Source organism: Phaeoacremonium minimum, assembly GCF_000392275.1.
Source record: "Phaeoacremonium minimum UCRPA7 unplaced genomic scaffold PA7_03_scaffold_379, whole genome shotgun sequence".
Lineage (NCBI taxonomy): Eukaryota > Fungi > Ascomycota > Sordariomycetes > Togniniales > Togniniaceae > Phaeoacremonium > Phaeoacremonium minimum.
Window position 1 is genome coordinate 171,751 of NW_006921283.1, and position 16,367 is coordinate 188,117.

The 16,367-nt window shown below is 49.2% G+C and overlaps 3 protein-coding genes across 3 annotated transcripts; all 3 read left to right on the forward strand.

The window, feature by feature from the left end:
* Positions 1-1,099: 1,099 nt before the first annotated feature.
* Positions 1,100-2,664, forward strand: UCRPA7_5027 (putative mandelate racemase muconate lactonizing enzyme domain-containing protein; the record flags this gene model as incomplete). Its single annotated transcript, XM_007917577.1, has 4 exons — positions 1,100-1,169; positions 1,223-1,256; positions 1,319-1,467; positions 1,526-2,664. The coding sequence occupies 4 exons, from the start codon at positions 1,100-1,102 to the stop codon at positions 2,662-2,664; spliced, it is 1,392 nt and encodes a 463-aa protein (XP_007915768.1).
* Positions 2,665-3,841: 1,177 nt separating this feature from the next.
* UCRPA7_5028 (hypothetical protein) lies at positions 3,842-4,417 on the forward strand (the record flags this gene model as incomplete). The annotated part of the gene is made up of 1 exon (XM_007917578.1): positions 3,842-4,417. The coding sequence occupies one exon, from the start codon at positions 3,842-3,844 to the stop codon at positions 4,415-4,417; it is 576 nt and encodes a 191-aa protein (XP_007915769.1).
* A 5,955-nt stretch (positions 4,418-10,372) lies between these two features.
* UCRPA7_5029 (putative oxidoreductase ucpa protein) lies at positions 10,373-11,188 on the forward strand (the record flags this gene model as incomplete). Its single annotated transcript, XM_007917579.1, has 1 exon — positions 10,373-11,188. The coding sequence occupies one exon, from the start codon at positions 10,373-10,375 to the stop codon at positions 11,186-11,188; it is 816 nt and encodes a 271-aa protein (XP_007915770.1).
* Positions 11,189-16,367: the final 5,179 nt, after the last annotated feature.

The following is a 16,367-nucleotide window of genomic DNA, read 5'->3' on the forward strand; positions in this document are numbered from 1 at the left end:
AACCTTGAGTTCCATGTTGGTCATTGACACTTCAGAGTCGTCCGTCGTTCGTCGTCCGTCGTCGGTGGCTGTTCAATTCCGCCGCGTCCCGTTGTGGCGGCATTGTTTGTCTCTTCACTTCGGCCCGGCACATGGCGGTGGCTTGATTTGAGCTGCTATCCTCGGATCCAATGACATACATACAATACCGTACATATGCTGTGCTGCCATTACTCGCATCGATGCAGTGATGTGCGGATACAAGCAGGATCAGCAAGCCAGTCGTATATTTTTTTCTGATCGAACGAACCCTTTATCATCCCTGGCGGATCCGCTCTTCTCTATCGAACTGCCTCGTGGAATCAAGCCCCCACACTACCAGGTATACTCCCCACGTGAACGTGCAGCTACTACATGGCGAGGCAAGAATTATTATGATCTTGTCACCGAAGCATGAACATCTATCCGCCAATGGAGTGTCAGCGCCTATATGGTACTGGGGAGTAGCCATAGGCACAGGTAGCATTGTGAGAGCTAGAAGGATAAGCTCTTCACCCTCACAAGATCAAGAAGCTCGAATAAGTTGAAAGCAGCGCCATGCCCATGGACCATGCTGCACCGACTCGACCGAGCTTATCGGCTACGGCCAAGGAGCCGTATTTTTCAAGCATTCTGTATCACAGTCGTCGGCAAGGCTAATGCCAACTAGTCTAGAGTCCGATGGGAATAGCGAGGCTTGCGACAAGGACGACGGGATGCCGCTTTCGTCCACCCAAACTCAATAGATGCTGTTGCGCAGGGAACCGCCAGCAATGGTGGGGTTGACCTTGCTCGGAGAGCGGTCCCTTCAGGTCGGGACATCATCCCCCGACCACCTTTGCCAAGCGGCCGTGTCTAGACCCCACCACTGATCGATCGCCTTGGGGATGGACCCCCAAAGAGCAGGAGAGACCTTGAGTGGACGAGCTGATAGACGGCTTTAATTCCTATTATTCCAATGGCAAGTGCCGAGAATATTTCTTCCGTTAAAACCATCTCTCTGTCCAATTCGATCTTCTGTTTTCTTTCCCTTTTACCTTACTTGCATCTTCAAGTCTGAAAGGGCCTAGAGACCGTGGCAATGGCGTCAGTTAGAGACTTCCCCACCATCAAGGCCATTCGGTCATATGTGATCAGTGGCGTCGGGTCAGGTACGAACGCACTCTCGACGGCCATCGACCGTGTATTCTGACTTTTTTTGTAGGAGGTGATTATCACAATGTCAAGGGTGGCCATTGGTATGTTGGACACACTCTCAAACAAGACTGGATTCGAGCAAGACTGACACGCTGGTCCCAAGGTTAATCGACTCCCCCATCTCCACCCCCTCCTCGATATGGGAGCAGTACCGCAAGTCCCGAACAAGCTGGGGTATCAATGTCTTGGGATCATTCTTCATCGAGATTGAGGCTTCAGATGGCACTGTCGGTTTTGCTACCGGTTTTGGAGGTATGTGACGCCTCAATACTCTAGAGATACCTTGGGGTTGGATTCTGACATCATGCAGGGCCGCCGGCTTGTTGGCTTGTCCACCAACACTTCGAGCGCTTCCTCATCGGCGCCGACCCCCGCAACACGAACCTGCTCTTCGAACAGATGTACCGGTCTTCTATGTTCTACGGCCGCAAGGGTCTTCCAATTGCCGTCATCTCTGTGATCGATCTCGCCATCTGGGATCTGCTAGGCAAGCTGCGCAATGAGCCCGTGTACAAGCTCATCGGCGGTGCCACCAAGGAGCGCCTCAACTTCTACTGCACCGGCCCCGACCCCCCGGCTGCCAAGGCCATGGGCTTCTGGGGAGCCAAGGTGCCCCTGCCGTATTGCCCAGAAGAGGGCCACGAGGGTCTGAGGAAGAACGTTGAGTTTCTAAGAAAGCACCGGGAATCCGTTGGCCCGGATTTCCCCATAATGGTGGACTGCTATATGAGCTTGAACGTTTCTTATATTATTGAGCTAGCCAAGGCATGCTTGGACCTCAACATCAACTGGTGGGAGGAGTGCCTGTCACCCGATGACACCGACGGCTTCGCGCAGGTTAAGCGGGCGCATCCCACCCTCAAGTTCACCACCGGTGAGCACGAATACTCGCGATACGGCTTCCGCAAGCTGATCGAGGGCCGAAACCTCGATATTATCCAGCCCGACGTAATGTGGCTTGGTGGCTTGACCGAGCTGCTCAAGGTCAGCGCCATGGCTGCCGCCTACGATATCCCCGTCGTCCCCCACGCCAGTGGCCCTTACAGCTACCACTTCGTCATCAGCCAACCCAATACTCCCTTCCAAGAGTACCTGGCTAACTCTCCCGACGGTAAGAGCGTGCTGCCTGTCTTTGGCGACCTCTTCCTTGACGAGCCCATCCCCACTAAAGGATACCTCACTACCGCCGACCTAGACAAGCCTGGCTTTGGTCTGACGCTCAACCCTGTGGCCAAGGCCAAGCTCATTCCTGGTGAATATCTCCTCGCCCCGACGCCGGCTAAGCCCCTGAGCCTGCCAACCCCAGACAGCGATGCCGAAATAGCACAGAAGCAGACCCTAGAGGCGAAGGGAGAGACGAAGGACGCCCAACCCAATGGCGAGACACAAACGAATGGTGTTGTGGGTGATCTAGTGGACAAGGTGAAGGAGCTTACGACCTCGGCATAAACTCCGGAAACCCGGATGGAGCAGTATTGGACAGATAGAGTGGAGGATCGATGGGGCTAGGTGCGGCCATCTTGTTACCCTACGATATATTTACCTTACTACGTACGACCACCATGTCACACAAACAGAGTTGGCGTTGCTTGTTTTAGACAATATCTTGGACAGGCTGCCAGCGTATTCTTACTTGCATAACAAAACCCGATGAATACAATTGCTACAGTTCGATAACTCTACCGCCTAAAACCTTATCCGCGTTGTGAATCTATGTTTCCGTTTGCACTCCCGGAAACGATGCCGGTCATATCGCAGGCGCTCAAAGCTCGCTGCCCATTGCACCGAGCTTTAGAGGGACTAAAGCCCTGTAAAATATGGGTATTTAGCGTCTCTATCTCCCCTCTGTGGGGTGCCCCCGCCATTAGTCAGTGGAGCTTGCGCTGGACTAGATCTAGAGCTTGCTTAAGGTGAAAGCACAATTGCCGAAGGACCGAGAGCTTCTGTCGGCACCAGTCTTCATATATGATCACATGCGAGTATGTGTGTTTTGCGACATTCTCGGACATTCTCGTCGTAATATTTCTCTGCTCTTTGCAAGGAGATTGTTCGCAGAGATCAATTGAAAGTTCACTGCAACTTGTTTTCTCTATGGTGAAGAGTATGAGAGGAGAAGCAGGCGACACCCTGGCGCACCAGATGAGCCCGCCCAAGCAGGGAGACATTGACAAAGCCGTACTCTACGGCTTCACGGCACATACAAGCAGGGCGTAAGCTTCAATGCAGCAAGGCTGGCTTCAGCTAGACATTTGTATTTTCTAACGGGTAGGAGCAATTGATGAGGCTTCAAAGCTGAAACCGAGTGCTGAGCGTAGAATGTGGAATTTCGAAATGGCATTTTCCAATTGCACTACCCTATGAGTCAGCCAGCGCAGTTGCGCCGCCCAGACTCTCTGTGAGTCAGACGTATGTGCGTTTTGAGTTCCGCGGACCAACTGCAACAGAGTTCATGATCTGATCAGATCATGATGCACCCAAGGCCAAAAACACCAAACCTAAACTTCCTGTTCTTCAATCTCTTCAGTATCGTCAAACTGCAGCTTCAATCAATTGAGAGACAGTCAATTGGCCCCGTATCTCCTTTGTTTCTTTCTTCTCGACCTTGCAAGAGCCCGCACAACACACAATGCGTGCACTCGCTGCATTGCCAGCCCGCATAACAAAAGCTGCCGCGGCTCCGTCCGCCCGGCGAGCGTTCAGCCAGCGCCCGGCGCCCCTCCGCGCACCGATGGCCATCAACGTCGACACACTACACCTCTGGGGTAACGCCTACGAGCAGCCGATACAGGAAGACGGCAGTAGCAACAGCGCAGAATTATCCTCCGGGCTGTGGGCGCGGTCACAACAGTGGCTGGACTGGTCCCACTGGCACATGCCCGACAAGACGATTGCCGAGCGCTCTGCCCTGCTGGCGGCCACGAGCAGCATCAGCGAGGCGCCGAGGAGGGCGGTCGCCACCGCCCAGGAGTCGCTCGTGGTGGCTACAAAGGAGACGCCTAGGCAGCCGCAGCCGACAGAGAGCGAGGAGGACGTCGATGCCGACCGCTCGGACGACGATCCCCTGCCGCCCGGGCTGCACCACCAGATCAAGCTCCCGGCCGGGGAGGCGGGGCCGAAGCCGACGGAGTCAGAGGAGGACGTCAATGCGGATAGGTCGACGGATGACCCTCTGCCGCCAGAGTCGCACCATAAGATAAGATGATGGTGATGATTGGGTGTTTTAAAAGAATAGGATGTCACCATATGCTTTTCAGAGGTGATTGAATCTACAGCCACTAGCAGGAGTTACAAAAAGAAATCAAATTGCACTTTAGAGATCAGGATTTTTGATCCTCAGACAATTGCTTGTGTGTGATCATCGTTGGCCTTTATTGGGTGGCTACTGTAGCATCCCTCCGACACCCGTCGTCCGTAGCTATGATGTTGACCGTTGATATGAGCCTGTCTGCCCTCTTACTGGACGCGACTTTGGACAGAGTACATATATATTTCATAACTTCTAGTCGGTACGCAAGGCTTCCGTCTTTCCATATCTCAACCCCGATCTGTTTAAGTCTGGACATGATTTTTGCTATCCTTTTGAATACAAAGACTCCAACCTAGCCCGATATATAGATATCAGGATCTCTACTCTCTCCATGCTGCTGCCTCAGCTGGCTGTCAGAATTGCATGAGTCCCGAGCGCGAAACTACACTATTCTGGGGCAGTCAGCCCGAGACGCTCAACGGAAGGCAAAGAGTTTTAGTTCTGAAAAGCTAAAAAGGGAAGGCTCTGTTAGCATACCAATCTTTTGAACCTATTTCATACTATCGTGATGGGGTCATACTTTGAGTTTGAGTCCCTCGGTTAATGCTGTGTGCCTTTGTTTAATAGCGTTGATGAGAAAGCCAAGAACTTCTCAAGTATACACAGTCATCCCGCACATATTTATGCGCCTCAAGTACCACGGCGGCTTTCAGCTGCTGTGGCAGCGCAAGCCTTCAATCATAACTACAACGTTGTGAGACAACGCATCTCAGTTGCAAAGCACAACTTGCAGGTCGGCCATGTCGAGTCCTGAGAGGCTCGGTAGAGAGAATGCGACGCCAGATAATACAAAATTGGTTCGATTTGATGATGCTATTCAAGGATTAGCTGAGATGTTAGCAGGCTAAAAGTCTGTGCATACCTTATTCATTGTTGAAGTATTTAAGGAGAATCAATTATCCCACGGAAGGCTAGATTTCGATACCTGACATAATCACGAGTGGGCTAGTAATGTGATAGCTTGTCTCTTCGCCGCCTGACCAGTATCACTGAGCTGGTCAGGTGTTATGGACCTTTTGAGTCCGGAAACGCTGTTGAGGTGTCCTTCGACGGTTCCAAGCCCGTCCAATATACGAGGTATGACCCTCGGTGGCAAAGACCTTCGTAGAATTGGCTCGATTTCCGCCATAGGCAGTGTTGCATCCGCAGCTTGGCTGACGAACACGCGGGTTACCCGGGCATAGAATTGTATGTCCCGGAAACTGACATCTTTTGAACGTTCTCTGGAGACTTTCTCTAACAAGCTGCGTATAATGTTCCAACCAGCTCGTCGAAAAGTGATGGGAACGCCGAGGCATTGATTGATAGCCGCCTGGCTCTCCCCCACAATCCATTTGCCAAGAGGTTGGAAATAGCCGCTCACGATGTCGAGGTTGGCTTGTTTTAGCATAAATTCGAGGTCACGAATATAGTGATCTCGGAATTTACCTGAAGTCAGCCTGGGTGTGACAAAGCATGCCAGAAAGAAGTTCGCCCATACAGGAAGAGGTTCCGGTGTTCGATTATCATCCTCAATGAGCATATTGCAATCAGCGTGGTGATCCAAGAGTATCTTGAACACGCCTTTATTCACTGCTTCAAGGAAAGGCTCCCTTGGGTAATCCATTGGGAGGGTCTCTTCTTCCAAAGCTGGATATGGGATCAACTGGCGAACAAACTCGGACCATGGTGAAATTGAAGCACCGGGAATCGGGCCATTATAGAGTTGATTCGGGTCCAGTCCCTGATCGAGCATGGCTCGAAGCATGTTAATCCTTCGGGTTGACCAATTTATGCTCTGAGTTGCTCCGCCATTGCCGTCAATCCGTAGAATTAAAGCCAATGGCGGCACCTCCAAGTTTAGATAAGTTGGCAGTCTCTCCGAATCCTTCATTTGGAAAGCATCAACCCCTGCGCGAAGAGCACACCTTTGAAATAAGATTTCCAGCTCGGTAACGTCACCGGGACTGACAGAGCTAGCTTGTCCCGTCATCAACATTCTCTTAATCGACCATTGCAGCTCTCCTATTAGATCTTGAACGGATGGGTCACCGCAGTCTTCTAGCTCCTCTACGTCATGAGCATAAGCAAGCGCTTCCTCCAAGGCCGAAGAAAGATGTCTGACCGCAGATTCAAATAGGTTCACTGATACAAACTTGGCGTGTTTGATCCAGCAGATGTAGGCTTGAAAAATTGACAAACATGGGTCAAAAGTGAGCCTGGCTTTGGCGATCAAGTACGCCTTCATGTTAGCGGTTCGAAGAAAGTCGCTGACAGTGCGATGCAGAAATTCCACTCTTTCCTGATGGTTGATCTCCAAGAGACCCTTGCACCTTGAGTTCAAGCGGCGAGAAAAAGGATCTAAAAAAGCCACGAACTGCGTGGAGTCCCAAGCGGTGACCTGTTCGTCGAAAGCGTAATGTTTGTTCTCATAGCTCATTTCGTGGAAACTGTAGATAGCACCGTGCAGTGGTTCCTTGCCTGCTAGCCCAATGAGCAGAGTCTCTGCCATTTTCTCGTGGTAAAATAGCTCCACTGAATCTAATATTGACTTGAAAAAACGCTCCAGGTCGCTTGGAACACTATCCAGCCTCTTGTGGAGGTCGGTCATCGTGTCGAGGTTGGTTAACCCTTCACGAAGGTGCCTGACTACAAGAAATACCCATAGGAATACTCCCTTGGCCCGGTTAGTTATTTCGTCCGCTATTGTAGCAGCATGTCGACTTCCATTATCTAGGAGACTCCAGCGATCATGCTTGCAAAGTAGGTCTCTCACATAATCATAGATGTCTTGTCTGGTGAGCTCGTGAACTTCAAGGCGGGGCCTATCTCTGAAATTCTCCGTGAAGACGTTCCAAGGACGACTTGAAACACATAATTTGACCCCCGGCAACTGAGAGAGTGCAATAACGGTCTGGCAAAGCTCTCCGTGATCGCCTTTGTATTCGTCCATTCCATCAAGGAAAAAGCAGAAGCTGACTGGAAGCTTGGGCTGCTTGGAGATTGCGGTAAGTGTTTGGCTTAGCTCGAACAGTGACCAGTCTGACGAATTGCGATTTAATTTGGTGGCCTCTTCCCATCTTACGGGGCAGACAGCAGGAATAAACTCCGGCTCCTGGCTGAAGATATCAAAGAGAAGTGAGCGAAGGAGCCCCTCCTGAGACCTCTGAATTGCCGTTCCTTCGCTCCAAAAGTAATGGCTGGCAATGACTGGCCTGTTGGTCTCAGCCCACTTCCTCAGGGCATTGCCCGTCCGCTGATCATCGGCTATGAATTTCATCAAGGTCGACTTGCCGGCTCCTGGTTTACCAGAGACCCAAAAGACTCCATCGCCTTCGATCAACCATTTGAGGAGGTCTGCATTTCGCCCACTGCTTTTGCCAGTAAAAATCCAATTGAACGTGGCCTTGTGGGCATCAGGAATACTCTCATGTCGAACAGGGCGTTGCTTGTAGTTGAGACTACGTAGTACCACATCTTCTTGGATGTACTTGCGCCCACTCAATGATAGCTTGGATATCTCAGACGTCAAAGAATCCATTTCACGAGCCAGCATTGGTCGCCAGCTCTCCTCTAAGCGCATTTCGTCGATCCGCTTTTGGATATGCTGAACTCCGCTCAGTATCTTGTCGCACTGAAAATTCCTTTGAAATATCGTCGTGTGAGATTTGAACGTGGCGAGTTGCGTGCTGATGGCTCCGAGTTTCTCGCTTACAACGGTGTCAGCCGCTCAACCTTTGCCTGAAGAACTGTAGTGGAATGAGTACCTCATCGTTACGCAATGATAAAAGATAATTTGCACTTGGTGTCTTTCGATGCGTGTTTTCATTGCATCAATCTCATCAGCCTTCACGGCTTCTAGTAAAACTGCCTGAAGGCTCTTCCACCACTTTGGACCTGAGGAACACTTCATTCTGACTTTCGCAATGATGTCAAGGAGACGTTTGCAGTCAGTTTGGCAGGCTCCGGCTAGAATTTTGATAGTTCGCTCATGTCCCGAGGCGCGTTGATCGGTATCATATGCCTCCTCGGGTATTTCTTGTTTTTGGCTCTGGAGAGCAGAACAAAAATCCGAGAGTTTAGTGGATACCATCTCGAGATACTCGCCTTCGCCGGAGAGTCCAGATTGGGAGTTGTGGATAGCCCTTGCGCTTCTGAGCAGTTCCCCAGTATATTGTACAAATTGAACAATTGTCCCTGCCAAACTGACGGCAGAAAGTGGTTCCATCTCGACTACAAAGGCAGAGTCTGCCAATGGGCCCGGTAGCGGCCAATCGAGGAATGAATTCTTCACACCTTGTGTTTGGGGACGGCTTTGTCACAATTAGCTTCACAACCAGAGGCTGAAAACAAAAGTGCGTATGTGAAATCTCTTTACTATCTGCACATGACCCGGCTGATAACCACCATCGTTTTCTTCCGCTAGGCGTTTTTGTGTAAGTTCCATAATGCCTCGCGCTGGCAACCAACCCATTTCAGGCAGCCATGTCCATGTAAAGTAACTGGCGATTGTGATTTGCTCGCTACCTATGCCACATATTATACCCGTCGATATCTTCCACCGCGATCAGTCATATAACGAAATAATACCTGAGAGTACCCACCATCTTGCTAGTATATGAACGATATTAGACTGCGAAGCAGTTTATCACGATGACATAACGTGCGGATTGACACGAGCTCGCTCATTGATGACATTCCATTATTACAGCTTGCCGTTACCATCGCCAGCATATCCCCATCGCTCCACCTCGGATGTACCCCTTACATCATTGATACATGGATTTCAGCTCCTCGTGGGTTCTCGAAGCTTGGTTCACTGATTTGTATTGAGTGGGTTTTAATGTGAGTCGATTGAAAACGTCTACACTGACGAAGGAGGAAGGGCACCTGTGTCCGCTCATGTGGCTCATACTGGGACAGCCGTCTAATGTTTCTCTTCTGAACAAGTCGGAACCATGATACAAGCCTATTCGGCAAGAATAAGTGTAGGAGATCATCGTCCTATTGAGAGAGGATGATTTCTGAACAGATGAATCAAGGCCAGCATAGCAATCTCTGTTTTCGGAAGGCCCAACATCGACACACAGGAACCTTAGGTGAAATGATTGAGCGTTTATTAGCATCGGTCACTGTCGCCTTGATTACAGTTGAATCCTATAAATTTTATCTTAGACTATTAGAAAAATAAATGTAAGATAGATATCTAACTATTGAGTGAATTGAATCTGATCAGTAAAGATCTCTATTGACAATTTACGTCGTCTCAAGACGGCGCATCGTTGGGTACGCAGTTGTATGACAGCAAATCTAATGCAAATACCACAGCCAAAGTGAGCGAAACCTAGCAATTTCTTGAAAACGCTTGTCTCGTTTGTTGATAATCTTAGAGTTGAGTATCCCTTAGTTTCTCAAAGACTTCCAGACTATCAACTGAAATCAGCACACCCAGCATTATTCCTATGGCTGAGGAGGCGTCGGGCTCGCTATATTAGGACCCGAAGTTAGCGGGGCGACCTGGATAGTGGAAACTTGGCTAGTGGCAGGGGTTCTCCACATTCGGGCTGGTCTCGGCCAGAGGTGTGCAGTGCACTTTGTTAGCACATTTTCTATGTCAGAGGGCCTGGAAGGGACGGATGTGCCTAGCGTCTCGACTGAAGAGAAATGAACACTTTATGCTATTGATATCTTCGATTCCTTATTACCTTTTTACTAAAGTTTCTTCGGAGTGAGTGAGTCGTGACCTACGCTGCTCGTCACCTAGGCTTTACCCCACCTAAACCGCCTCCCCACCTTCACTCTGTTCTCGAAAATATTTGGGACTACACTTCCGTTTTTCTGTAAAGATCTTCACAGAGCGAAAAAAGAGCCATGCCTCTGACGAATCTGCTTGCCGGAAAGACGGCTATCATTACTGGAGGCACCACTGGCATCGGCCGGGCCATCTGCTTGGAGTATCTGCGCCAGGGCTGTAGCGTTGCCGTCAGCCATCTAGACTTGCCAAAGGACAAGCCTCATTTGGACTCTCTCATCTCAGAAGCCGAATCCATAAAAGCCGCCAACTCCTCAGCCGGCAGCTTCGCACATATCCAAGGTGATGTGTCAGATCCGGAGTCTGGGACGAAGTTGGTTGTCTTCGCCATGGAGCAGTTCGGTACGGGCAGGCTAGACGTCTGTGTTAGCAACGCCGGCATCTGCACTTTTGCCGAGTTCCTAGATCTGCCCGCCGACTTGTACTCCAAGACGGTGAGGACAAACCTCGACGGTGCTTTCTACACCATTCAAGCCGCAGCAAGGCAGATGGCGCTTCACAACTCCCCTCCAGGTGGCTCCATCATCGGTATCTCATCTATCTCAGCCCTCGTAGGCGGTGGTGGACAGACACATTATACACCGACCAAAGCAGGCGTCCTCAGTCTAATCCAAAGTACGGCGATTGCACTAGGCAAGTACAACATCAGGTGCAACGCCCTGCTACCTGGCACCATCAGAACCCAGTTGAACGATGAAGACTTGGCCGACCCAGAGAAGAAGAAGTACATGGATGGTCGTATACCGCTGGGTAGAACTGGTGAGCCAAAGGATTTGGCTGGACCTGCAGTGTTTCTAGCATGTGGTGAACTGAGCGGCTATGTATCTGGTGCATCGCTTCTAGTGGATGGCGGAGCCTTTGTCAACTTTCAGTAACGTTGTTATCGATCCGACAGCGATTAGCAATAACACGAACTAGAAGACTCTCGAGATCTTTCGATTGATCACTGTTACACTTGTAAGCACTGAAACAGGGCAGCAGTGTCTGCTGCTGACCAAAAGCCTCTCAAGATGTCACATGGCACACACAAAGAGAAGCCTCCAAGGTATGAGAACGTACTGAGAATGAATGGATAACCATTGCTGTATCGTGAATTGTAGTAATTAGTGAAGCCAATGGCAATGAAGTACGTAATAGCAAATAAGTTACCTGAATGCATGCATGGGTAAGGCCATGCTCCTCCAACTCAGCACATATCTTGATTCTGCTTCAAATTGAGCAGCGAGATTTTGAGACTATGGGTGTTAAATATATTGTACGCTCTGCATTTGTAGCAGATCAAGCCTTTGCAAAATTGAAGGGTACGCTCTGCTCATGGTATCTATTTTAATTTTGAAGGTCAGTTTTATTCGCGGTACTAGATTCCAGCAAGCTTTGAGATTTTGGTAAATTCAGCCAATGTTGCAAGTTTACATTCGCTGATTGCGTTATCATGAAAGCTAGACAAGCAGAATATATGACACCACTCCATGATTGACTGCCCTAACTGAAAAGACTCAATATATAGTCAGGGACTTCATTAGAAGACAGGGGAAAGCAAAGTGTTGTCGACACGGCTCTGTGGACGGGGGGATCCGCTGGCTTCGCAACTCTGTCAACTTGGAGTCCTTGGACGACCTAGCCCACATTCTCCGATCACATATCCCCGTCACAGGTGCAGAAATCTGGTTAACGACTAGAAGTCCTCGAAAAAAGATTAACTTAACATGGAGCTTATTGTACTTGCCAGATTATTACTATACTTTAGATAAGCTATACGATCATTCAGAAGCTTATATTTAGATATCATTCTTGAAGAGTAGTTCACCCAAAACTTGCACGTTATACGTTTTAATTGCGCTTAGCAAAATAGTCTTAAGGTGACTTTCATTTGACAATAGGCAACAATAAAGCGGACTGATCACTATCACGAATGATGGTAACATGGGTTTCCTCTGAAATACCTCATGACTAGGTGATCAAATATACTGGGCAGTTTCCGTCTAAAGAGATTTGCCTCCCCAATCTTCTGTAAATGCAGACCCAACAGGCATAATCCCCGTTATCCAAAACTGCGAGTGCTGGGATATCACTCTTCGGCATCTCCTCAAGGCGTTCAACGTCGTCGGTACCTCCTTCCTGATCGCGCGGCTGAGATAAAACGATTGAAGCTGCTAGTCGTGCCGGCCAGTTCCTGTGCGCGCGAATCAGACCAATGCCAGGAGGGATGTCCAATATCTCTTCCCATGTGTCAATGAGAGTAAATTTTTCTATCACCTTCTTGCGCATGTCTTCTGAGTGGCAACAACCCTTTTCTGACCGGCGCGGGATAGAAAGACGCTGTCCAACCTTGCGCTCGAAGACTATGAGCGGGTTCAAATCGGCCACCCATACGCCCGCGTCGTACGCTGATACAACTGTCTCAACGAGGAACACTTGATGGTCAATGATACCGACCGCTCCGTAATCTAAGGGGAACTCGTGAGAGGTGAAGGCAAGGTGCATTGATGTGCCTTTGAAGTTATCCTCTCTCTTGCCATCAAATGGGGCATAGGTGACCGCCCGGAACGAGTTACTTAGCGGTCGCCGGAGAGGAGCAGCAGCTGGGGGTATCAGCAGGCTGATTCCAGGACGCCCTACATTGCCAACAATCCTAGTGATGGCACTCTCTGCAATATCTGAGTTTGGATCATTAAGAAGCCTCGATAAAACGAAGAGCGAGTTCCCTGACGATAGAGCGATAACCTGATCAAGATTTCTTGCGTCTAAGTTCACCTGCCCGGTTTCCATCATGACTATGCAGCTGAAGACCATGGATCTGGTAATTGGTGTCTGTGGTCCAGTCGCACCCCATTTCGCACCCTGGATTCCAAATGCGGGATGAGATCGTAGCGCCTTCAAGCTGGCTGTATATCTCTCGTGCAATGGAGAGGCTCCTCAAAGAATTGATTGTGGCATCGCATGCCTTTCGTTCAGATTGCACTAGTTCCAGGAAAGCACTAACAAGGTTCTCTGGCTCGTAAGGATCAGGTCCTTCAAGATATTGCCAGAGGAGACGAGGTTCGATCAATCCATTCCGGAGTTTTTCAAGAGCTTCGTTCAGATCCAGTAGTTGCTGCTCTTGTCCCATTCTAAGCTTCTGGATTCTTTCTTCCAAATTGGGTACTCTTTCCGCACCTGATTCGGTTATCCAAAGGTGCAAATTCCCTTTTGATGAGCCAATCACCTTCGTGAAATGCACGGGCGAGTCACGAAACCACGACAGAGAATCTTGAAGGTGAGCTTGACAGTCTGAGACGATGCGTTTGTCGTTGTCGTCTAATTGTACACAGAGAAGCGGGCACAATAGTTTGGTTGTACCAAAACCTCTAAACGTTGGTGTGGTTGCCGTGCCACTTGCACCAGAAAACTTGGATTTGAAGTTTTCATTATATATGCCGAAACGACCAACCCATGTTAGATGACGGTCATGGAGCGCCCCATTCTTCCTTATCCGCTCTAAGATCTTCAGCTGATCGCGACTCTCTTTGGAAGCTGAGTTGTCTTGCTCTGGTACTACCTTTTGGTCGACTGGTGTTGGTGCAGTTGTTACAGCCGTGCTGTACTCGTGTATCACCATCTTCTGCGTATCCACGGTATGATTTAATTTCAGGGTGATGAGGCCCTCGTCGTACTCCAAACCAGCAGCCTTGGCGACTTCACGTAAATATTGGGTAGCGCAGCTCTTTGGTGACCCTTGAGCCAACGACATGAGCAAGTGGGAAAATCTTAGCCCAAACCACGGTAACCCAGCATTCTGCGACCCTCCTCTTGTCAAGAACCTACGACCTCGACGTCGGCCGAAGTCAATCAGGCACAACAATTCAGACTTTTCCGCCTCCGATGATTCCAGGAAGCGCTTCGCCGCTCCTGACAGATTCTCTAACCATGAGGCGCCACACATTGCAGATTTCGCGCTGCTAGTACATTCCCAGAGGGCGACAAACCATTCTAAAGACAATTCTAATTCTGAGCGAGGAGACCTCCAAGTGTCTAGAAGGCTGCCAAGGGCAACCAAATGTAGATCGTCAATAGTCAGCCTATTGTCAATCTCACCAATTGCTTTGATGGGTTTGCCGTAGTATCGATAATGCGAAAGGGCGACAGACCAATAGATCCCCTCGTTTTCGACAGTAGATGCTCGGGTGGTTGTGATGCCAACGGTCAGTATGCCTGCTGGAGGAAAGAGGGGATCGGCAAAGGCAACATTCTTCGTTTCGCTGCCGAGAACAAGTAGATCAGGATATAAATGCCACGCAGAGATAGCTAAAATAATGGCCCCGTCTGTTGCACTCTGAGGCACGTTGTTGAGAAGCTTGTCCAGACCAAGCATTGCTTGTATCCATGATCTGATCACATCCGTGTAGAGAGCCGCGCCTGTTGCAACTGGTAGGTTGATGTTTTTGAGAATCAACTTCAATTGCGTACATTCTTTTCGTCTGGAAGAGTCTGCGGTTTGAAGCCACGCCCTGGCGTGTGCATCCCATTGCCGAAGCTCTTCTCGTGGTATGGGTTGAGTTGCTGCGTTCATTTCGGCGATCTGGGATATGTTGGATGCAAGACTGTGGCCACCATTCTGCTTCAGAATCTCACGTTGCCGTTCCAGAACAAGTTCAGCCCAAACGGATACAGAGTGGGCCGGATCTTTGAAAGCTCTTGCCAACAGGCAAGCTAGAAGATGAACAGCAATAGGTATGTGTCCCGACGTAGCCGCGGCCCAGATGGACGTAGCATCAACTCCGACGAATTCCGCAAATAAGCCATGTTTGTCGGTCCTGCCCGAGGGATTGATTGCTGGGTTCTCAAGTATCTCGCTCACTCGTTTCCCGTACGCTGCTATTACTGCTGGCACGTGAGGAGTGATAGACTCAAACAGAGCACCGAGCTTGCGAGCTGTTCGATGAGTGGCTCCTATCTCAGCGTTCTCCCGGCGGAACTTAGCCGGGGCGTTGCCGACGCCGTGGTATTCTAGCGGAGCCTCGACTTTGACCAAAGAGAAGTCAAAGTTAATGCTGGCTAAAGCAACAGTATTTTCGTTAATAGCAGTAATCACGGAGTTTGAGAGCCTTCCTAGCGAAGTCATCGCAGCAACCTATGTTCAACTGAAATGTTCAGCCATAGGGCGCGTAAAAAGTGTCAGTAAAGAAGACACATCTTTCTCATTTTAGGTTGAGCTGGTGCAGGGAGCTGAGAGTATTTCAAGAGAAGGACATTAGATGGCTAATTGGCCTGGTCGCCTGCAGTGCCACCAGTATATTGCTGCAGGTAGGCGAGACCAAGACCAACCAAGTATCGTGAAAGAGCACTTTCATGTATGTAACCTGCCTGCCGGAAAAAGTCGTACTGGTCACCCGAGCAACTTTTAGAGCGATTGGGCAGACGGTGACAAAATGTCAGTTTGGGTGTCATCATGGGGTCACTGGTGCTTCTAACTATTTTACGGGCTTCCTTAGCTGTAAGATAACAACAAATGGTTAAGAAATTTGTCCAATAAAATATGCCAGGTTTGTGAGTTCATAGATATTGTAGTTAATTGTGGAAGGAAGTTATACTTGTTTGATTTCTGGCGATATTTCTAACTACGATATAAGTTAAAGGTTTCGCGAGTTCATCCACAAATATATAAGAAATTAGTCATGTTGTGCAAACATCAGCCTCCACTATTTCTGGCCAGTTGATTGAAGAGAGTTGCGTAATACAAGGCAAGTTTTACGCTCTTTTTCGTTTTATCTTGACATGGCTCCATTACTTGACATTGAGGTTCAGGACACGCCGTTTGTAAAGAGCTGGTTCCAGGCAGCAATCCACAATCCTGTAAGCTTTGCCATTCACTCCAAAAGCGATTGGAGTGTCCTTAGCACAAATTAATACAGGTGATCGTATGTGAGGTGCAAATTGACCCTGGGCAAGTATCAGATAAGACGATTAAGACGATTAAGACGCAAGATATCTCCTCTCCTATGTGTGACTATCTTCTCATTAAGTAATATCTAAGCTGATCATTGATTTGCCCGTCGAGCTTTCAAATATAATCTT